The sequence below is a fragment of the Daktulosphaira vitifoliae genome, unplaced genomic scaffold (assembly GCF_025091365.1).
Source record: "Daktulosphaira vitifoliae isolate Bord-2020 unplaced genomic scaffold, ASM2509136v1 Scaffold_1, whole genome shotgun sequence".
Classification (NCBI taxonomy): Eukaryota; Metazoa; Arthropoda; class Insecta; order Hemiptera; family Phylloxeridae; genus Daktulosphaira; species Daktulosphaira vitifoliae.
Window position 1 is genome coordinate 744,583 of NW_026099572.1, and position 24,996 is coordinate 769,578.

The window sequence follows — 24,996 nt, forward strand, 5'->3', positions numbered from 1 at the left end:
TATTTGAAAAATAAAAATTCTCAATTCTCCCAAAATTTATTGGTAGTAGATATCACTTTTTTTTAGGAAGCACTGCTGATAAAAAATAAACAATACGATATTCATTATGGCGGTTGTCGGGTTAATCGGAAAATGGAATGTGATTTTTGTCATCACGTGACTGATTTCAAGTAACTTTAAACTTCATCTGTGCGCTCTGGTACTAGTCAATATTTTGGATTGTTGTACGTGCAACTAACCATAATGGATATTGAAAAACTTACTGCCCTGCTGAATGCTACACTTTATCAACCACATAGAAGCGAAGCTGAAGAACAACTTCAGCGAGTAAGCACATGATTTTATAATTTGATACAATATTTTTAGTTTAAAAGTTAATTAGAATAAAAATATCAATATCTAACAATTTTAAAATATCCAAAATGATACAATAAGATAAGAGTTAAAATTTAAATTTTTTGATTTTTTAATCATGCCTTTATTTTTGATAAAATAATATACCTTTATTATTTTATATTTCATTTATATGAAAAAATGTGTACCATCTTTTATTACAGTACACATTAGTTTGTGGGAAATCAACTTTTATACTTATTATTACTGTTATCATTATTACATTATTTTGATGAGTTAAATTATTGAATTTTAATATGCAAAAGTTTTTACTTCAATATTAGGTTCTTTTTCAGTTTTTGTGTTAACTATTCTTGAAAAAAATTTCATAATATTGAACAAATATTATTAACAATATTATTGAATTTAATTATTAAATGAATTGCATATTACTTATTATTAAATTACAAATGTAATACTTTTTTTGTAATTAGATACATAAAATAGCAGGATTTGGTCCTGCTTTATTACAAATTGTTCTTGCATCAGATGTTGAAATGTCTACCAGACAAGCGAGTAAGTTGATAATATTTTACAATTATATATTTAATTATTGAAGATCATCTTAATAATAATAATTTTTTATTAATCATCCTCATTATGTAAACAAATTTGTAGTAAAATGTCTAGTCATTATGAAGTATAAGAATACCTGATTAACTTAAATACCAAGTCCCGTTATGTTTTAACATCTTTAATAACTTATGGCCCAAAAAATAATTTTTTTTAATTTTTATTTAAATAATTTTTACAGTTTGGACTACGTTAACAGAACGTTTTTTATTATTTATTAAGAAAAAGTATGCTTTTCACATAGTCCAAAATTGTAAAAATATTTAAAAAAAAAAAAAAAAGTAACACATAATTTTTGCTAGATTAAAAGCTATTAAACATGTCAGAATAAGTTCAGACACTTTGTATATAGTATGTTCAGTAAGTAAGGAAACGAGTTTCTATTGTACTTATTATTTATAACAATTCACCTGTTTCCTTATTTACTGAACACTGTATATGTATTAACCAGGTGTTCTTATACTTTTGATAAAGATTTCTATTGAAATAATAAGCTCTGAAATGATGTCAATTAAGTGATTTTAAAGAACAGAATAAAGAATCATAATTTTTTAAAAATTCTTTTTTAAATTATTAATTATGTATAAATAATAAATTATCATCAGGTGCAATTTACCTCAAAAATTTAGTTTATCAAAGTTGGGCAGGTCGTGAAGATGAACCTAATAAGTTTACTGTTCATGAGCAAGATAGGCAAATGATTAGAGATACAATTTTGGATGTTATTATCCAAGTACCTGAATTATTACGGTAAAATATGGTATTTTTTTTCTTATTAAGGTGTTTGTTATATTTGAAGTTACTTTTTAGAGCTCAGTTAACTGTGTGCTTAGTGACTATGTTGAAACATGATTTTCCTGGGCATTGGCCTACTGTGGTTGATAAAATTGCTGTCTGTTTAAAAAGTGATAACACTTCATATTGGATGGCAGGGTTAGTTGGTTTTTCATCTTTAGTGAAAGCTTTCGAATACCAAAAAGCAGATAAATCACCTATTCATGGAGCTGTTAAAGTTTTGCTCCCAAGTGTTTATAATGTTATGGCCCATATAGTTACTAATTCTGCTGCTGAATCTGTAACTCTTCAAAAAATGATTGTTAAAAGTTATTTTAAACTTATTCAAGTAAATTTTTGAATTAAAGTTTATCTATAATTATAGGGTAACTCATATAGTCCACAATTTTTAAATAATGAAATTAAAAGTAAACATTTTAAGTTAACATTCAATAAAATTTCCAGTTTATTATTTAAAAAAATTACATCCACTGTATGTGATTTTCTCCTGTAACTGAGTTGATATGTGACAAATATTTGTCAGTTCCTTTATATTATATATATATATGTGTGTGTGTGTGTGTGTGTGTATGTATGTATGAAACCGATTTAATTGACCACTCATATAACTCATAATCTACATTACGTTTTATAATTTCTTTTTTTTTTAATACATTTTTATAATATAGAACTATGTTTAAAATATGTTTTATGTTATTTTCTGTAATTACAAAAAATATTTTAAAAATTAATTTTTTTTTAAGATTTGCAGATAGCCATTTTATAGATAATTTTTAATAAAAATGTTGATACCAAAAACTCTTATTTTAATTCAGTAATTACATTTATGCAGCATTTATTTTGAAATTTGTTAAATTTTGATTTTTTTTTTTACAATTTTCCTACGGTATCAAATGTTAGTCCATATTATATAAAGTACAGAAGTAAACACTCATTACATTATTTGCTGTTAACAGTATGCAATTTCATTAAAAATTACTTTTTTTGGCTTCTCTATATTTTCAACATTTTGAGTGTATATTGTCTTAAGAATTTGTTTATTGTTTGTCAACTGCTCCATAATTATAAATTAATTTTCCAAAAAATAACTCCTAATATCAAATTAGAGAGGTAGTAAATATTAAAAATGATAAAAATGTTGATGCAAAATAATATTTAAAAAGTATTACTTAATTAAAAATTGTGCACATTATGGGACACCCAATATTAAATTAATTAAAAGTTACATATTCAAATTAAATATTTATTTTCAGTTTACACTTAGTTCTGATTTAATGGAAAGAACTACATTTACCAAGTGGATGGAAATTATGAGTGTTGTATTATGTAATCCTGTGCCTGAAGAGGTGAATAGATATGAAATAAGTGAACGAGAACAATTACCTTGGTGGAAAGTAAAAAAATGGGCTTTACATACATTATATAGAATTTTTGAAAGGTATTTTTTTATACTACAGATAATTTAGTCTTATTTAAATTTTTTTAATATTATAAGAACCTTTTTTAGCTTCAATACGAAGCTGAGAATTTGATTTTACTATGATGTGTTTTTTTTTGTGTCTGTTACTACTTTTTCTCAGCTCTCACCAAATCGATTTCTCTCAATGATATGTCAAAAGATCACAAATCGTATCTCATTGAAGACATTACCCAAAAAAATTGAACAAATTTCCCTCGTTCCCCATAAATGAAAGAAATTTCCAAAAATATTACAAATTAAAAAATCACTAATTTTTTCAATTCTTTTACTTAAAATTGCCATAACTTTTTCAAAATTGAACAAATTAATATAATTTTTTTTTATATTGATGCTTGATATCTTTACCTATCATTTGGTATATTTTTGTTATAAATCTGACCCTTTACTTGCCCACAGGGGGGATTTAAAATGACAACTTTTTCATAAAAAATTTACTTTTTCAACTTAATTTTTGAGTGTTCTGGAAAGTCTGACACTTTTATATATATCTCAAATTAAAGCTAATGTAATGTACTTCATTATGAAAAAAAAAAATTTGGGACTTTATTTTGTCTTCATGGTGAAAATGGCTACCAAATGCTATTATTGTGTGAAAATTCTCGATTTTATTTTTTACATTTTTAACTTTATAATGCTATAATATATTGAAAAGTGTATGGATCGACATAATTTTTTTATGAGAAATAATATTTTTTAATAATCCCTTTTTCATTCGACATACTTTATCTTAATCAGGATATAAATAAGGAAATAGTAGATCATGTAGCTTTTGTAATTATCCACCAATTTTTTAAAATCACTGTTAGATATTATTATACTTTATCCAACTATACTACGTCACCACTATGCCGCGACCCCACCCCCCTGCTGGTTTTTTAAACTAGTATTACAATGTTAAAATTAATTTAAAGTCGATAAGAGTATGCTATTTGTATATAAATAAATTATATGTCTGTACATATATTATTACTATAACAATAGTAAAATATTTTTGGATATGAATATTATTATTATATAATTTTTATGTTTTAAAAAATAATATATTTTGAATTAATAGTTAAATATATTTTATATTTATTATTGGTTGTGGTATGGCACGGTGGATCATTCAGTCGATGCCATAGCACTAATGTTCAGATGCACTATTTGCTGTTAGTTCTAAATGGCTGATCATATTGGAACTTTAACAGTAATGCACACATTGCTTCTCTACTAATTCTCTCAGTCATAATGAGATTCCATCAGGTCAATAGCTGGTGTTTAAATCCTGTCATATTAATAAGATAAAGGCTGATCCCATGTTGTTGAAATAGAAACTAAAGAGATGATGATGATGATTTAAAATTTAGAAAGTTAAAATAAATTTTTTAAAATTAACATGAAATTTGAACAAAAATTAGAATAGGGTAAAATATTAAAAAGAAATTTTCTTTTACCAAAAACTTAAAATAAATAATGCTAAACTATCTGTATAACTTATGTGCTAGTGACCAACTTTTATTCACTCTCATTGTTAACCTAATCTTATTATTTAAATATCTATTTTATTGTGATATGCATGTAATCACGGCCAATGCCTTTTTTTGCTGCACCTTTTATTTTAATAACAAAAAAAAATAATAATAATGTTAAACAAAAGGAAAATTTTTTTCAAAATAATTTATTGTTTAAATTGAATTGATGTGGTCAATGATATATCAATCACTCTGTATTAGAATAACTTCTACCATTTTTTATTATTAATTGAGATTTTATCTTCATTGCGAAACTGAAAACATACTAATTTTACTATGATATAATTATTTTTCTTTTTTGTATTTCAACACTTATTCTCAAATCTCACTAACCAAATTTACTAAATGATACATAAAAAAAACAAATTATATCTAGTTGATGACATTATCTTCAAAAATTGAAAAAAAAAAATCCCCATATATGGGAAATGTCTAAAAGTTGATAAGTTTTGATATTTTTAAACTACAATACTTTTTTAAAAATGGATGAATAAAAAACAATGTATAAAAAAACTTTTGAACAGATGTATTTTTTTTTAATTTGACTACCTACCTATGGGGAGGATTTTAAAATAGCCACTTTTGATAAAAATTAACATTTTCAACTTGACTATTGAAAATATATCAGTTATACTCTTCAAACTTTAAAAATATGTTCAAGTAAAGCTTATGTTATATATCATTGGTTTAAAACAATAATTTATTTTGATTTACTTGTTGTCTATTTAACCTTAATTTTTCAAAACAAGCCATTTTTTCTCATCTCCTTAAGTAGTCAGCCATGTTTCATTTGCGTATGTTAAGACTGGCCGTAGGAAACTTGAGTATAAGTATTCCTTTGGATATCTAAAGAGAAGTTTTGACTTGAAAATTTTTCAAAGCTTAATCCTTGTTAGCGGCAGATATTCTCAGTTTAATTTCACTATAAATGTTATTGTGTTTTATGTTTGCCCTAAGATATTTGAAATCTTCGACTTGTTGAAAGGTATAGTTTTCTACTGAAGTTATCTCTTTTTCCTCAAGTCATGAATAAATATATGGTTTTGTCCTGATTTACTTCTAGGCCCATTGGCTTCGCCGCTTTTATCAAATCATTAGTTTTTGTCGCATGTTGCCTATTATAACTATGTCATCTGTGTAGGCAAGGAGCATACTATTGGACAAAATCTTCATGCTTTGTCACACTGGCATTGTCCTGGTCACCTTCTTAAGCGCTACATTGAAAAGGACTGGTGATAACACATAACCCTGTTTAAGTCTAGTTTTAACTTCAAAACTCTTTGATGTACTGTTACCAAATTTCCCTATGCACACTGTATGTGTATTGCACACTTTTATGAGATCTATAAGTTTTTTGGGAATTCCAAATTCTTCTAGGGTCTCTTATTATATCTCTCAAGTATACCTCCAATCTTTGTAATAATGACAGGGATAGGATTTTGTAGCCAGAGTCTATAAGTGCGAATATCCGCTAATTGCTTGTATCCATAGGATCAGTCTTTTTGTATTTGGAACAGATAATAATTGTTTTCCAATCATCAGGTATTCGGTTGGTTTCCATATTTCTTTTAGTGCATTTTGGTCACATGTTATTAAGTACCTATCTTTATTATTGATGTTATCTTCTACCTCCTTGCGGTTTGATTCCTCGAGAAGAGTTTTTAGTATGTAATAGATCACACTTTCACTTTCCTCCCAATCTTCTTGATCCACATTTAAGATATTTTCAAAATGTGCTTGAAACTTTTGGATGATGCCTTGTTCATTCATTATCATTCCAGTTCAACCATTCGAGTTTGAGCTTTAAAAATTTCCTTTATTGACCTACATTTTATAAAGAATAATCTTGGTTTAAGCCTATTTTCTTCTATAGTTCTTCTATTTTTTAATGAATCCTTTTATGGCCCCTCTTTTTTCCTGTTTTATTATTTTGCTCGTTACTTTTTTGTACTTAACAAATTCTTCTATATTATCAGGAGATAGGTCTTATCATTTTTAATCTTGCTTCTGCAAATCTTTCTATGGCTTCCCTCTACTGTTTATTAAACCATGAGTTCTTTCTGTGTTTTCTTTTTTAAATACTTAAGCTGATTTGTTTGATATTTAATCGAGTTGAGAGAGTTAACTCCCTATTCTTTTTTCTTTCTCTCTTTTCTTTCTGGTATCAGAACTCTTAAAGAGTTTTTGCTACTATTGATACCTCCTTCCACTCTTCTTAATTTTGCACATTTTTTTCTCAGTTTGGTATCTCTGGTTTCTCTATGTCCTGTTGTATTTGATCTTACAATCGCTTTTTGAATGTCTTCTAGGTCTCTTCCTTGTGAGTTTCCACTTAACCACCCCTTTAAAGTACTCTGAGTCTGACTTTCTCATCACATTCAAAACCATTTGATTCTCTACTTTTACAAAGTTAATTATTCTTAAAACTTATTTGCCCAACATCCCTGTCTGTTTTCATATACTAAAGATCATCCTCAGTATTTTATTTTTGAACGACATAAGTTATTGATCTGTTTTCCTTGTATTTTTATTTTATAAATCTATAGTTACGATTTTGATACATGTTTACTATCGAGATAACAAAATATACAACTACTTTACTTGATTTATCTATAATAATTTTATACACCTTATAAGGGTGCCAATATTATTTTTTTAATGGCAACATACTTATTTATCTACCTTAAAAAAAATTAAAGATCTAATTAAGAAAATGACTGATCAGTAATATATTTTGATACATTATTTTGGAAATTATAATTATTTTAAAATTGGAGTTCTTGTTGTATAAAACATGATTTCAATCACTGTCATCAATACATGTTTCAACTATGCCTTGACTGACCCCACTGTGCTGCTAGGTTTTTAACATTATTATTATTATTATAAAATTTAAAAGTTTTCAAATTTTTATGAAATATTGTTTCATTCTAGATATGGAAGTCCTGGAAGTGTAGCTAAAGAATATAGGTTATTTGCAACTTTTTATGTAAAAACTTTTTCTACTGGAATTATTGAAATAGTATTAAGAATTCTAGATCAATATCGTAATAAAATTTATGTTCCACCTAGAGTTATGCAAATGTCTCTAAATTATTTAAATCAATGGTAATTTTTATATTATATGAAATTATAATATATTCTAATCTATTTTATGAATATTTAGTATTAGTATTGCTCACACTTGGAAAATTATTAAACCACATTTAGCTGCTATCATTCAAGATATTATATTTCCTCTCATGTGCCATTCTGATGCAGATCAAGAATTATGGGAATCAGATCCACATGAATATATTTCACAAAAATTTGGTAAAAATATCTTAAAATTAATCAATACAAAATATGTATTATTCTTAAAAAAATAATGTTTTTATCAGACATTTTTGAAGACCTTATATCACCAGTCATGGCTGCTCAATCAACATTGCATTCTGCTTGCAAAAAAAGAAAAGATATTTTACCAAAAGCTGTTCAATTTATTGTTGGTGTAATAACTTCAAATGATGCACTACCTTCCCAGAAAGATGGAGCACTTCACATGGTAAAAAAAATATTAATTAAGTTGTAATTGTTGCACTACATTATTATACATCATGTTTTGTATTTTTAATTATGGTATGCAAATACAATTATAATGATGATATGGTGTTCTTTTACAATCAATATTTTTTGATGATGGTCATTTTTTAATTCCAATTATTTTTCTATAGCTTGGTGCTTTAGCAGATGTTATATTTAAAAAAGATATGTACAAAGATCAAGTGAGCAGTATGTTGTATCAACATGTTTTCCCAGTTTTTCAAAGTCCTCATGGACATTTAAGAGCCAGAGTATATTTAACTTCTTTTAATATTTTACAAATTAATTTTTTATAAAATTATTAATATGATATATTATAATCAGGCTTGCTGGTTTATTCAACATGTATGTGATGTTAAAATCAATAACGATAATATATGGACAGATTTATCAGCACTTTGCACAAATGCTCTATTAACTGATAAAGAACTGCCTGTTAAAGTTCAAGCAGGTTTAGCTATTCAAGCATTATTAATTGCTGAAGATAAAGTTGAACCTCTTTTAGAACCAAAAGTTGTATTTTAAATTTTAATTTTGACAATTAAATATAATTTTTTTTTTTTTTTTAGATTAAAGAAATTGTGTTAGAGCTATTGAATGTCTTGAAAGAAACTGAAAATGATGACATAACTGGTGTTATACAAAAGACCATTGCTATATATTCTGACAAATTAGGACCAATAATGATGGAAATATGTCAGAATTTGGTTTGTATTGTTATATATTAATTATTATATTGTTTTAACAATATACCCCAATGAATCAGGTTTAGTAAATCATTCTTTTTTATATTTTTTTCTTTCTCAACATTTTAAATTATCTCAAATATTAATTTTTCACATAATTTTTTTTAATGATAAAAATTATACCAGTATGGCTAACAAAATTGAGATGAATAAAATGTGATCTGTTTTGTGTTTACTAAGACTATTTTACTTTTTTGTATTTGGGACTGATAGTAAAATGTCTTATCTAAACAAAATTATATTAGACAATTTTGGGTCGGATTTTTTTCTTATCACACATTTTCAGAAATTAAAAGTTTATTTACATCTAAATGCCACTCTTTATTTTCTGCTGTCTTAGTTTTTTGCACAGTTTGAAAATCTAATTGGAACAGGCCTGGACATAATTAGAGGAAGTATATTTTATTTTTCAGGTTAAAACTTTACTTCAAGTTCTCAAGTCTGATGATATGAATGATAAAAAAGAAATAACTGGTATGAGTATTTTAAGTTGTATTGAGACTATTCTGAGTGTAAATGATGAACAAAGCCATACATTAGCTGCTCTTGAACCAATTGTTTTAGAAGTTATTGTACACATATTTACCACTCCAGAACCTGGTAATCATATTTTGTAAAATATTTCATGAAAAAATGTTTCGATTTTTATAATTTAATATATTATTTAGAATATTATGAAGAAGCTTTTAATTTGGTCAGTGACTTGACCAATACACAATTGTCGCCAAACATGTGGAAAGTGCTGGAATTAATCTATGGAGTAAGTAATATATGTTAAAATGTATTAAGATTTGTATTATGTGTATAATTATTCTCTTCCCTAAAGACAATTATAAATAGTGGTATTCAAAATGTATAGATAGACCATATATGTTTATACATTAAAAACACAGTAATGAACATCCAAATATTTTCAGTTTTTAGGCATGCATTTATTTACAAAAAATTTTAAATTATGCATTAAAAAAAAAATTTGTAGATTAATACAGTTGATTTTCAGTAATCCAGCATATGATAATTTTCTGGCTTACATAATAATATAAATGTGCTAAATAATAGCATAATTATAATTAAATGTTTAAGGGTATATTAACATGAATGCTATAAATGACTAAAGTTAGTCATTTCACATTTAGTATAAAGCTATTTGGTTACATGTCTACAAATCACAATAGATCCCATTCTATGTTTTCTAAAATTATAATGTTAATGTTTTTATTGAGTTGCAATGTTACTTTTTATTTTTTAAAAAACTCCTGTACATTTTAAATAATGTATTAAAATCATTCTCTTTGAAGCTTTAGTGAATTTGAGGTATAACTATTTTTTTCTAAAAAATTTTAACTAAAATTCTAAGTAGTATATAAATATATTTTATTTTAAAATTTAGATATATATATATTTTTTTTTTTAGCCAAAAAAGGATGAGCAGGGAAGATTAAGCCCCTACTAAAATAAATAAACTATACTTTTCATTTATAAAACATTTTTAAGGGAGTAAGTAAATAAAACTCTCCATTGATACAATTTTAACAAAATGTTAGGGTGGTGTAATTTAATTTCTCCTTTTATTTCTATAGAAAAATAGGTATATTATTCATAATGTTTTTTAGCAGTTAATCACGTAAATTAGGGTTTTAAAACATTTTAATTACATCTTTGTAGCTCATCCAAAATTTTTTCCTTTTAGTATTATTCAAATTTTGCATATTACACCAATTTTTAGTGCATATTTCACTGAATTTTGTTGGATTTTAATGCACATATTTCCATATGTTTTTAGTGCTTAAAATTCAGAACCTTATGTAGTTTTATGTTTATGTAGTTTTCAAGTAAATAAATAATAAATGAATATTTATTTATTTATTTATTTACATTAAGTAATAGACATGTAGAATACATTTAGTAAATAGACAAGTAGTGCGAACCCAAGTTCCTTCATAAGATTTTAAAATAATGTAAAGATAGCTTTACATCATTTCAACATCTCATGAGGAAGTTTTAAGGGGTGTATTACATGGGTCTAAAATCCTATATGCTATTTTAAATTATATTCTGTAGTACTAGTATGAGACTAAAGTTCTGTTAAATAGTTTTTTTTTTTCTATAAAATTTTTTGTACTTATAAGAAAAGTAAATATATGGCATGTAAACTTTGAGTTAAAATACTGTGTCAATTATTGACATACTATTTTTGAAGTTCTGTCAAGTGAAAATTTAAATAAGGGTAGCCGACCCCAAGTAGTTGAGATTAAGACGAGGAAAAAGAATTAGATTACATTTTTAGATATTTTTTGTATTGTTTTTAGGTCTTTCAAAATGATGGTTTTGATTATTTTGTTGATATGATGCCCTGCTTACATAATTATGTTACTATTGGTATGGAAACATTTGTTAGTAATGAACATTATATGCTGATTATATTTAATATGTGCAAAGTTGTAAGTACTTTAGATTATTAAAAAAATTGTTATATTTGTGTTGACTGATAATTATGCATAGGTTCTAACATCAGAATCTGGTGAAGAAGCTGAATGTCATGCAGCAAAATTATTAGAAGTAATTGTTTTGCAATGTAAAGGACGAATAGATCAGGTATTTGCTTGTTTTAATTGTATACATAAACAGTAGGATGATTAAAAAAATATTGATATCTAATTTTTTAATAGCATCTTTACATAATACCACCTTAAAATTAAATTTGTATAATCCAGAAGGTGATTTTTTTGTAATTATTGAAAATGAAACCTCTTAAGTATACTATTGATTTTTTATTTATTTATGGGATCTAACTTATAGTTTTTAACATGCAAACACAATGAAATATATTTATTTAACTAAAGAATCATAGTTTTAGGAGAAAACTATACAACCAAAAGTAATACCCTGTTAAAAGTTGTATATTAAATTTTAATATAAAAATGAAAATTTCTACAATCTAAATTAAAGTTTCTGTTATAAATGCTTTATAAAATTTTCTATTAAATAAAAATGTTGTACTTATGTAGACAACTTGAGTTACAGAGCAATAAATGGGAAAAAAAAATGAAATTTGATTTTTTTATTTAACATGGCTTTTAAATTCTAGAAATAGTCTAGAAAATTCCATTAAATTTTTAAGTTTTTAATACAGGTAATATTTTTATTTTGATTATCATAAAGTAGCATATATAACATTGCCATGTGTTGTAAAGTAGCATTAGGTTGAAAAACAATTGGCTGAGTTCTCATTGATTAATGTTCTAACTGAACCGATTCTTTAATTTCAAGATTTATTTTTTGATTAAAAACAACTATGATAAATGTAGTATAAATATTTTTTTGATTTCCATTAAGGAATTATTTTTGTTAAAAATGAGTATCTGTGAACTTCGTGATTTAAATATAATAGAAAATAATGATTTTTGGTTATTGGACCATTTAGAGGAATTTCTGAAAGATGTTTCTTTAGTTACAAATTAACAAATTTTTATTGTTTATGTGTCATTAAAAAAAAAAAATTCATAATATCTAAAAAATATTATTTTAATTATCTAGTAATATTGATTTTTATCATAATAGATACTGCGAAAATATTTTTCCAAATATTTATGAATTTGAAAACAACAGTATTAAAACTTTTTAAGTTTTTTTTTTTGTTTCTTAGTTTTTCTACTAAATATGTGATTCAAAAAAATAATAATAAATAAATTAAAAAGTCAATAATTTGCCTGAGAGGTTTCATTATTAATAATCAGTAAAAATTAGCAATACTGGATTATACAAATTAACAATTAGCGAAGTCTAAAAAATATTTTAAAACAAATTATATGATTTTTTTCTTAATAAATTGGCTAGAGCTTTTAAAAAATTTGCTGCAGTGGAACTTTGCTTAACTGTTAGTGTCTGTTATCCATTATTTTCAAAATATATACGTGAGCACAACAAACCCAGCTAACTTGTTGTGGTATAAGCAATATGGCTAATATGTATAAAATGATTAAAAATTGAGTTGGAAATCCAATATGTTTATTGTGTTTCTAAAATAGTTGAAAAGCGGAAATGGGTTGGTTAATTTTAGGTTTTAACCAAAAACTCAAAATAATTAAATGTTTGAAATGATGTGAAACTGCTAGTAGTATTGCTCAGATTTACGATGTCGAGAGAAAATTTATGAATTATATTACAAGAATTTCCACTTTCAGGTCTTATTATAATAATATCATTATAATATAATGACCAAAGCAAGTAATATTAATAATAAGCTAGATAGTCATGCAAACTAAAGAACAAGCATAGGATAATTTGATAAGTTTAAATTGTGTTATGACATTCGACATCTAGATATTAATGAAGAGAAATAAAAAAAACTGGGATCATCATTTTCAGAAAAAAAATATATCTTGAGTTTCTAAAACAAGCTTGCCACAAATTTGGAAAACAAGGAAAATCATGGAATCTTAAATGTCAGGAAAATTTATTGGAGTACAAAAATAGCAGAATAATTATAGTGGCCTAACTGACTTCAAAAAATATTTCTATTGTTTAATAAAAAGAAATTGTTAAAAAAAAGGTCAAGAGTAAATTTTGGAAACCCCAAATCACACTAATCTTAGCTCTTATCACTATAGATAACAGTCCAGGGGACAATACAATATACTCTCCTGCAGCCAATCCACCCTTGGTGTAATAGATTTCTGTTAGTTCTAGTGGAAATAACAGCATTAAATCATTAAAAGTTATGCGATTAGGTAATCAAAATCATAATTAAACCAGTCTTATTAAAAAGCAATATTTGTTTCGTTAGCTGATGTGTTTGATATCTTAAAATTATTATCTTTGCAACCGCCTTATGTCATTTGTATCAGTTCAGACCATAGAATACATAAAAAAAATCATATGAAAAAACTTTGTGATCATTTGGAGTCTAGTAGAAATAACAGAGAAATCGATTTAGTTATTAAATATGTGAGAGGTATACCAGTAATAACCTTTAAGAATAATTTTTCAGCTAATACCCACCCGTGATCAAAATTGTTTATAATTTATGTTTTTTACCAAAATATTCATGATCTTTTAACTAAAATTCCAGTTTTACATAGTATTTTATTAAATGTAAACTATGATATAATTTGTTTAAACAAAATGTGGCTAAATAAGGTTTTTGATGCAAAACTCAGTTACTAACTATAATTTATACAGAGTGGACTGTAATTTTTCTTATAGAAAATCGTAGGGTAGAAGGTTATTAATTGTTGTTTTAATCAAACTTTTAACTCCATGATAAAAACACAGTTCACAACAATCCGAGTTCAACTAATATTTTTACACAAATTCAATGAGTCACTAGAAGTGTCCATGTAATTTTAAGCTTTTTAAATAAGAAGTGCATATTTAAAGTTAAAACTATAATAAAAATATTTAACTCAAAAAGCCACAAAAAATTGCAAATATGTATTTCATGTGTGTGTTTAGCATTGATAATGATAAACATTGTGCCCGAAGAAATATGTACCTGTGATTTTTTAGTAAATTTCTTTGTGGCTTTTTGAGTTAAATATTTTTAATATTTTTTATCTTTCAGTTAATATTTTTAATGTAGTTTTATTTTTAAATAATATAAGTCGCAATTGATCAATTTTTATTATATACGTAGTGCATACTAACATTTTTGTGTTACATAACACTACACACAATTCATAATAATTCAGACTTGCAACTAATTATTCTAAATTTAGATCTATTAGTTTATACATACAATAAAATACACAATATTTTATCTTGGAATATTTTGACTAAATATCTGCTAAATGACACCTTTTATTTTATACAAGTAGAATTTTACCCACAAAAAAATATATAATTTTAAATATATATATATATATATTATATAAATATATATTTTTGTAAATAGAAAAATTATCTGGTTCAAGCATCTCTACAATATTAGTATGACAGGATTATACTGAATGGAACAGATCTAACTGATAACTCATATAACTATTGATACAATTAACATTTCATTATAATTTTAAATTTATAATTTAGTGTATATTTATAACTTATTAATATAAATGATAGCTGTACTTACCTTGCTCTACATACCATTCACTTTACTCATTCACATATGTATTAACATGCTTGTAATTCAATAATTACTTGTTTTAAAGTTATCGACCCATTAAAAAAAAAAAAAATTTCTTTATTAATAAAATAGTTCTCCCTCCCTTCTCAAAAAAAAAAAATTAATTTCTTGTTGTAATATGAAAAACATTTTCATTGCTCCTTAGAGGGTGATACTACCCATTTTAGGAAACACTGCTTAACTTTTTAATTTGTTATGATTTTGAATATCTATAGAAATATGAAAAAAACCAAATGGACTATCTTTTTATCCGTACAATTTCCATATATTACTTTATATACATATATAATTTTTTTAAATATCTTATAATTTATCGATAATGTGTGTTTGCTAATTTGACTATATAAACTAATATTAAAATTAGTAAATTATGCTGGATTATTATAACTGACACATTTTTTGTTTAGTGTATTCCTCCTATTGTGGAAGTAGCTCTACAAAGGTTAGTTAGGGAAATAAAATCATCTGAGTTAAGAGCTATGTGTCTTCAAATAATAGTTGCAGCTATCTATTACAATCCTCAGTTATTGTTTGAAACTCTTGATAAGTTACAAATGACTATGTCTACAAATGAATCTATTTCTGTACATTTTATTAGACAATGGTTACAAGACACTGATTGTTTTTTTGGGTAAGTAAATGTCTATTATTTATCATTTCTTATTGGATGTTATGATGATTCTTTTTTAATAGAATTCATGATCGAAAACTCTGCGTAATGGGATTACTTACTTTAATGGCATTAACTCCTAATCGTCCTGTTGCTGTAAATGAGCATGTTACTCAAATAGTGCCTTCAATGCTCATGTTATTTGATGGCTTAAATCGAGCTTATAATAGTAAGTAAAAATGTTTTATTTTTGTTCTCATATAAGTGAGATTGGTCATATGATAAAAAATGTTTTAATTAGTAATAGGGGTAAATAATTATCTCCATCTTTTTAAAATTATTTTAAACATATTTATATCTTTTAAAATTGACCTCAAAAGTGTTTAAAAAACCAATATTAATAATAATACGCAAAATATATAGGTAGTCTCAATATTTTGAAAAATCTAATAATTTTTGATTTACTGAATATTTTGTATTGTTGTTTTAACGTTTATGCAAAGCTGAAAAAGTATTAATTTTACCATGATGTGTTTATTATTTTTTTTGTGTATGTAGCCACTTGTTCTCAACTCTTGCCAGACTGATTTCTTTTAATGATAAGACAAAAACTCACAAATTGTATCTATTTGAAGGCATTAGATTTAAAAATTGAAATTTTTTTTCTCGTGTTTTGTAAATTATAAAAATTTTTAAAATCAATAAATTTTGACATTTTTAAAAAATTTTACTTATTACTGTCATAATTTCTTTAACAATGAACAAATCTAATCAAATTATTGTTATTTTTTTTAATACTTTAGGTAATTCTATTTCTTAATGTATATATTTATTGAAATTCTAACCTGTAACCTGCCCAGTGGGATTTCAAGATCATTGCTTTTGCATGACAAGTTAACTTCAGGAAATATTCCTGAAATACCCAGAGTTATAAGTATATGTTGAATTAAAGCTAATGTTAAGTATTTTAGTATATTGTTGTGTATGTCATCTATACTTATCCCCGCTGTGCTGTGACCCTTCTGTGCATGGATTTTTTTAAATAATAAAAAGTATAACAACGCATCCATTTTTCATCTCTACTATATATTTTAAAATGGTTGTAACTTTTGAAATACGGGTCTATTTTTGCTATCGGCCAATAATTTTCTTTATTATATAATATTTTAAAGTTGAAAAATTAAAATAAAATATAAAGAAAAAATTTAAATACTAAAGTAGCATGTTATTTAACTATAGCGGCCATTTGCACATAATAGATAAAATTTATTATAAGTTTTATTTGTAAAACTAATGTTTCAAATGTTGAATTTTCCTTGTATAAGGAGAAATGGTCTGATTTACAGAAAATAAGTCGAATGAAAAGAAAAAGCATAAAATAAAATACTTATTAAAAAAATTCTAATAATCCGTTCATTTTTCAAAAACTTTAATCTTTATGAAGTCAAAAAAATAAATTATGAAATTGAAAATTTCAACACTAAAGTAGTATATTTTTTACTGTAGCTATCATTTGCACATAGATGTCAAGACAATTTTTTTCATTGAAAAAAATCAGTTCAGCTAGAGCTGAAAAATAATGAGAATAGACAAAAAAATATATACAAGCACAACATGGTCAAATTAATTTTATCTTAGCTTTTCATTAATGCCATAACATGGTTATTTGTATTAAATATTAAATCTCTGGAAAACTTCATTTTTTCTTATTTATCTACATAATTGCTGTTGAAATTAATGCAGTTTTGTTTTGAATTGGATGTATCATATTCTTTATGCCATAGTTGTAGAACTCTCCCACTATGCTGAGAAAATAGCCTAATAATTATTCATTAGTTGTGAACTTTGTCGCACAAGTTTGTTTATCTATTTCAGGGAAGAAATGGTAGTCATTGGGGGTTATGTCAGAATGTAGAATGGATGTGTGACAATATCACAACCAAATTACTTGATGAGATTTGTTGTGATATGAGATTTATATAGTTGAGTATTTTCATTATGAAAACAGGCACTCTGTGTCAACATACCCTAAATAATCTCCCAAATTTTTGTCAATGTAGGTTTTGATCCGGGATCATCTCTCTGAGCTTTCAAAACGTCACCTATTGTCTTTCCCAACAGTTGAGAATAAAAGTTACCTGGCACAGTGTTTTTTTGCACACAAAAAACTTATAGAATATTTCTCACCTTTCCATCAGAGTTAGTAGGACCTTTACTCTAAACCAACACTGAGCATTACTGCAAGTTAGCTGGAGTGGGTTTAATTGGGTTTTGTGGTGGGATACCAAAATATGTGTCACAGATCAGTAGACTAGCATACAAGTATTTCTCACGAATGCAGCATTATGGAAATCTTATTTTACAGACAACCTTCATAGATGTTTTAAGATTTTATCCGATTATATTAAGTTGTTGTTTATTAGGTAAAGATACAACATCTGATGAAGAATCTAGTGAAGATGAAGATACAGATACAGAAAATGGTAAGAACTAAGTAAATTATTGTCATATTTAAATTAAAATAAATATTTTGATGTTTCTTATTAAAATCAATAGTATTAAAAATTAATTTTACTTTTAATTAAACCTTTCTTTCTAAATAATAAAAAAATTTTTTATAATTTTATACTTTATATTTGTATGTTTTCTTGCTATATGAGAAAATATGCTTAGTGAGGTTTGGTTGGGTTAGATTGAGTTGTGTACAAATCAGTTTGGTACAGCAGTAATAACACTATTCAGTTTAGTATTGCATAATTTTGTACATTTTGAGTGTATTAGCATATTTGGTATATTATAGATCTATTTGTGTTTATTAACACATATATTCTATAAAATTAGTAAATTCATTATTTTATGTATAAAAATAATAGTCTAATTTAACAGTTTTTGATTTTACTTTTTGAAAATATTTATACATTTTTAGTATTATGTAGTTTATTTTTACTCAGATATTATTGTGTGATACATAAATAATAATATGAAAATAATGTTATAACACAATCGTTACCACCCAAACATTGATGCATATTTCTTATTATTTCAAAAAAAAAATCGATTTCTTTTAGCTTCAGTGCAAAACTGAAAAGGTATTAATTTTAATATGATGTGTTTTTTTGTGTCTGTTACCACTATTTCTCAGCTCTCACCAAACCGATTTCTTTCCATAACACGTCAAAAGATCACAAATTGTATCTCGTTGATATTACCCTCAATAATTAAAAAAATTTCCGTCGTTCCTCATAAGTGTGGGAAATCTCAAAAAAAAAATTACAAATTTAAAAATTGCTAATTTTCGATATTTTTTATTTAAAACTGCCATAACTTTATGAAAAATGTATGGATCAATACAATTTTTTTTTAAATATACATTAAGTATTTACCTACCATTTTTTATATTTTTTTTTTTTATAAATTTGACCCTTTTTCCTGCCCACGGGGGGGATTCAAAATTACAACTTTTTCACAAAAAATTAACTTTTGAAAGTGTTCTGGAAATACTGACACTTTTATATATATGTTAAATTAAAGCTAATGTATTATACTTTATCATGGAAAAAAAAAATTCGAACTTTATTTTGTTTTTTATGGTAAAAACAGACATCAAAGTTTAAAAAAATACAATTTTTGTCCATAACTCAAATTTTATTTGAATTTTTATTTATGTGTTTTAGCGCATGTATATATACAAGCTCTAGTTATTGTATTATAAACTACATCATTAAAATAAAATGAAAATATTTTTGGTTTAGATTTGTTAATTGTGTATAATTTTCATATATTATTAGAAACCATTGCCATTATCATTCATTATCTTCAATTAAACTGTGCATTCTAGTTAATTACCAACTATTATTTAAAAAAATATATAATTATTAAATAAGTTTTTAATCTTGTGAATCAATTTTATTAATATTTTGGTCACCAAATGTACAAATTTATTGTATTTATATAAAAGATAAAATGTCCCAACTAGTATTTTATAAGTTATTAACACTTTAAAGTATAATTTAAAGAGTCCAGTTTCGGTTGAAAACTTTTTGTTTCCTATATCATTTATCTTTTTATTAACTATTTTAATTATTTATAACTATTTTTAATTTATTAGAATTGGCTTCTGACGAAGATGAAATAGATGAAACCCTTGAATATTCAAATGACAAGATGAACAACTCTTTGTTAAATACAACTGTATGTACATTCATTATATTATTGTTGAAAAACCAATATTATGTATTTTTATAAAGACCATTTTTCACGAAACATTGTATGCAAATTTATTAGTCTTATTTTATAATAGGGCATAAGAAAATTTAATTACATTTTTTACTGGGTTAATTTTATAAATTTGATAATTATATTTAAAAAAAATGTACAGTAATTTTTATAAAAATATTAAAATTCATAGTCTGGATTTTTTCTTAAAATTATATATATTACTATTAAATTAAGAAGTTTTTTGGACATATGTGATATTATTGCTTACACAATACTAATATTTTACTCTAGTTATTATTAATTTATACTTATAGGCTACAGAAATAACTGAAGATGAAAGTGATAGTGATGATGATGATTATGAACAACCTGAAGAAACAATTCTAGAAGTTTTTACAACACCACTAGATCAAGAAGATAATGCTGATGAAAATTTAGATGTCTATATTTTATTTAAAAATGTATTATTGAATATACAACAAAATGACCCTGCTTGGTATCTTGCGCTTACTAATCATTTAAATGTTGAGCAACAAAAATCTATCAATGAAATTATGGTTTTAGCTGAACAAAGGCGTACTGAAGTTGAAAATAAAAAGAAAGAAAAACTTGCAGGTATTTTAGTAGTTCTTTTTTTTTCATTCTTATAAATTCCGACTATTAATCATTAGGCTAATTGAATGTTAGTATTAGTTTTAATTATATTAAATAATGTGTATAATATAAAAAAAAAACCAATTATTTTATAAAAATTAAGATAATTTTCAATTGCAGTGGTTTCCAGATGTTTTTCCTAGGTCATGCCTAAAGGACTTTACTTTTACTATCCCCTTTATTTGCAAAAAATTATATTTATTGTTTTAAAAATAAATTTTAAAATGTGGGGAATAAGTTTATTTATATTTTGATTGAAGTTAATTTAATGTATTAATATAGTTTGTGTCACCAAACAAAGGAAATTAGTAAATGTCAAAATTATTTTTCTTATCGCATAATTTTATATTTTTGTATTTTTTACCCTTCTTTCTAAATTTGTGGGTATACTTGTAGTGTAGTTGGAAATGAAAAGATTATTTAAAGATAATTGACTCAGGTTTTTGATATGCTGTCAAAGGTAATAAATTGGTGGGGCTCTATGTATATACATAGAAAATCCAATCTCTATAACCCGTAATACATTATTGTAAATAGTCACAAATTTTCATACATATGTATGCACATAATAAGTGATATTAAGGTGGCCATATAGGGTGATTCTACTTTTTCTTTAATTGATAAGCAAAAACAAATTCTTAATTTTTGAAAATATTGAATATTTTATTATTCTTGCTGAAACGTATTATATCATCACACATATCAATTATACCTAAAACACTGATCGTGCATATAAAAACAAGATAAATTCTCTGCTCATGTTTTATTATACAAAAAAAGAGCCTTTATATGAATTTTAAATTTTATACTTAAAGATAATTTTTATTAATAATGACTTAATAATTCATATAAATATTGTCTATTTTAAATAAATTAATAATACCAAATTTATTGATAAAATAAAAAGGGTGTAGAAAAAAAATTAAGATAGTCTTTTATTTCTTACTTTTTTTAGTTTACCTTTTATAAAACATAGAGTAAAAAAAAAAGAAAAATTGAATTTATTACAATAAATTTTATTGTAATAAATTTGATGTTTTAACTGAAATCATTCTTTGAAGGCTAAGATATTTATAATTGTTTTATTTAAGCTATGAACTATTTAATACTCATATGAGTCATATGAATAAATTAAAGTATGTTAAATTTTTTTCTTACTTATATAAACTATTAAAGGTCATTATTGTTTCTTTATCTTGCATATACTCCAGTAGCTCACTGAAAATCAGGATTTGTCATTTTGATATTGACTGATCTGTCATTCAGCAAACAAAGTTCCTTATTTTATTATATTTTATCAAAGTTAATTATATTTAATACAAAGAAGTGTTATTGTTCACAGGTTTTAAATTTGATCAGGCAACAGTTCCATCTACATTCAATTTTAGCGATAGTACCAACTCACCATTCGCTTTTGGACGATAATTGGATTTATTGCATTTTTTGACAATTAATCTTTGCGTTAACTATTCATTATTATTATTATTATATTATTATTATTGTATGTCCATCCATATAAAAAAAAAAAAAAACAAATAAATTTAACAACCTGTTGTTATTTAATTTTCAAATAATGTAGTGTTGAATGTAAATTTTTTATATTTATACCATCTTATGAGTCAAAACATGGTTTGAATATAACATTAATGTACTAAAATAATGGTGTACAAATTATTATAAGTTAAAATTATTTAATTAATTTAAAAAATAGAGCAAAATTAAAATGATGTATTTAATATAATTTTATATTTCACACCACAACATTTGTACGAATCAATCAAATTTCTATTTGCAAAAACATAACTGCCACATTGTTTGAGCATGAACTTAATTTTCTTTGTAGACTGTTATTTTAAACATTTTTCAAAATAAGTATTGCCTATTACCCCACCACGCATTGCTTTCTGAACATTCATATCAAATAGTCTTTTATTATTTTGTAAAACATCAGCAGCTTCTTTATTTAGTGGATCTTCTGGATTAGGTTCCTAAAACCACGTATAATTAAAGACACTTATACGTTTTGGAATTAAAAATCTAAAGTAAAGTAATTACCAGAAACAAGTATTGCAAGCCATAAATCACACTATTAATAGTCAATACTGGTTTCCAATCTTCACGAAGTATATTAAGACACACATTGCCATCGAGATCTATATTAGGGTGATAAACTGTAGTTTCACATTTTACTTTAGGAGGTTCGTGTGGATAATTTACACCGACTTTAAAACTGAAGTTGAATTTTCCACCTTTATATGATCCCTTATGTGATAATATCATATTACTATTGTAAATAAAATACTTTTATCGTCATATTACCTCATCTGGACAAATAGTCAACTTAAAATTCAATAAATCATCTGGATCAGGAAATTCCGTTGTACATGTTTTTGGTAAAGTAAGTTCATTCAAATCTAAAATTATATATTAATATATAAATCTGGAAGTGTATATCAAAAATATTGCGTTTGATTGTACAAAGAGGTAGACTAGAGGAACTCTATCATTTATTTAGAGTTTCTTTATATCTAGCTTAAAATGATAAAATCCTAGTATAATGAAATTATTTAAGATATTCAGGTAAAATAATTTTCTCTTGAAAACCAGATAAATGGTTATAACGAATAAAAAACGATTTCATATAATAGACTTATTTAAAAACAAAAATTAATTATATGAAATAAATAAATGTTTACATAAAATAAAAATATAAAGATCTGAAATATTTTCTAATTTACAGGATACGAGAACATTTGTAATACAATAATATAGTTAACTATTACTTTAATTTAATTTGTACAAATTTTTTAAATAACAAAATTAATTCTATAAAATAGGAAATTCTACTATGAAATGCAAAAAACAAATAGTCCAGTAAAATTTACCTTTAGTAATTCTCAGATGAGCAGCAGAAGCTTTTTTTTGGCTACCCGATTTTGGAGATTCTCCATCTTTTTTATGTTGCTTTAAAGAGTATAATTTTATCATATTTAATTTTATAATTAAATAGGTTACCTAGTGAATCTAATTAATTAGTTTCGAATTAAGAACTCGAAGTTAACAAGATACCATATACAACGTAATATATTTAAATATGCATTCATTAACTAGATTAATAACATCACTTAGAGTTATTTCTTTGAGTTTGTTAAATAACTAAGTCGGAGGTTCTCTAATCTCAAAGTTTTTTTGATAAAGGTATTAAACATATTCTAATCAACTTTTTCAACAAAGAATAATGAAGCGCTATCTATGAATTGTTATATTATTTCACAATATTTTAAATCTATAATATAGATATATTATAATATATATTATAAACACGGAGTCAAAAAGATTAATTTGTCGTAATTGGATTCGGGGTTTAATAAGGCTATCCTAAAAAGAATTAGGAAAGTTTATTTATTGTTATTAAAATATATTTTAGGAGAGTGGGAAATATTAAATATTTCATTAATTCCCATTAAATAGTTAAATATATATATTGAATTAAAATAAAATTTGGGATCGAATTTTTATTTTAAATAAAAGACCAGACCGAAACGTACTGTAGTCTAGTTCGGTTCAAATCGAAACATATAAAGATAACTTTATATTATTTATATTGAATACTACAATAAAACAACTTATATTTATGTTTTTTTTCACCTATTAAGTGAATATTATGTCGAAATAAATTTAACTAGTTACACAAATTACAGCTCTTACCAACCACCAAAAGAGCAATTAATTAAACAATACCAAACAATATATATTTAATGTGAGCGGCGTTTGATATGTAATAATTAATAATCCTACTCTACAACAAAGTCATTTACAAAACAAAAAGAGTAAAAATGATTAAATATTCATTCAAATTTGTAAAATTTGAATACATTTTTTTATTCATTTTATAAAATGTATACTTTTAAAGCTATGTTGGACTTTTATCCAAAATCAAATTTAAGCTTTGATGTGAAGCTGAGAAGGTATTAATTTTACCATGATGTGTTTATTTTTTTTTTATTTTTGTGCGTGTCATTACTTTTTTTCAACTCTCACTGGAACGATTTTTCTCAACGATACGTCAAAAGATCACAAATCGTTCTAGTTGAAGACATTACCCAAAAAAAGTGAAAACTTTGCCCTCATTCCCTGTAAATAGTGAAAATCTTCCAAAAAATTACGATTTTTAAAATCTGTAAATTTCGACATTTTTAAAACTTTTTTTACTAAAAATTGCCATAACTTATTGAAAAATGAACGAATCCTAATATTTTTTTTTATATTAAATCTATAGATATTTCTCTTTTATTTGATATACATTT

The 24,996-nt window shown here is 24.7% G+C and overlaps 2 protein-coding genes across 2 annotated transcripts; one reads left to right on the forward strand and one right to left on the reverse strand.

Annotated features, from left to right (window-relative positions):
* Positions 1-94: 94 nt before the first annotated feature.
* Positions 95-22,252, forward strand: LOC126895878 (importin-7). The gene is made up of 21 exons (XM_050668170.1): positions 95-327; positions 828-909; positions 1,572-1,716; positions 1,777-2,089; positions 3,015-3,199; positions 7,690-7,863; positions 7,922-8,067; positions 8,136-8,299; positions 8,469-8,588; positions 8,662-8,850; positions 8,907-9,044; positions 9,497-9,683; positions 9,752-9,843; positions 11,393-11,524; positions 11,586-11,678; positions 15,615-15,838; positions 15,901-16,046; positions 18,241-18,300; positions 19,926-20,008; positions 20,350-20,650; positions 22,032-22,252. The coding sequence occupies exons 1-21, from the start codon at positions 244-246 to the stop codon at positions 22,112-22,114; spliced, it is 3,141 nt and encodes a 1,046-aa protein (XP_050524127.1). The 5' UTR covers positions 95-243; the 3' UTR covers positions 22,115-22,252.
* A 145-nt stretch (positions 22,253-22,397) lies between these two features.
* LOC126895900 (NEDD8-conjugating enzyme Ubc12) lies at positions 22,398-23,871 on the reverse strand. Its single transcript, XM_050668227.1, has 4 exons — positions 23,575-23,871; positions 23,009-23,103; positions 22,745-22,951; positions 22,398-22,677 (listed from the first exon to the last, which is right to left on the reverse strand). Exons 1-4 carry the CDS (start codon positions 23,675-23,677, stop codon positions 22,537-22,539), a joined length of 546 nt encoding a protein of 181 aa, XP_050524184.1. The 5' UTR covers positions 23,678-23,871; the 3' UTR covers positions 22,398-22,536.
* Between the last annotated feature and the right edge of the window lie 1,125 nt (positions 23,872-24,996).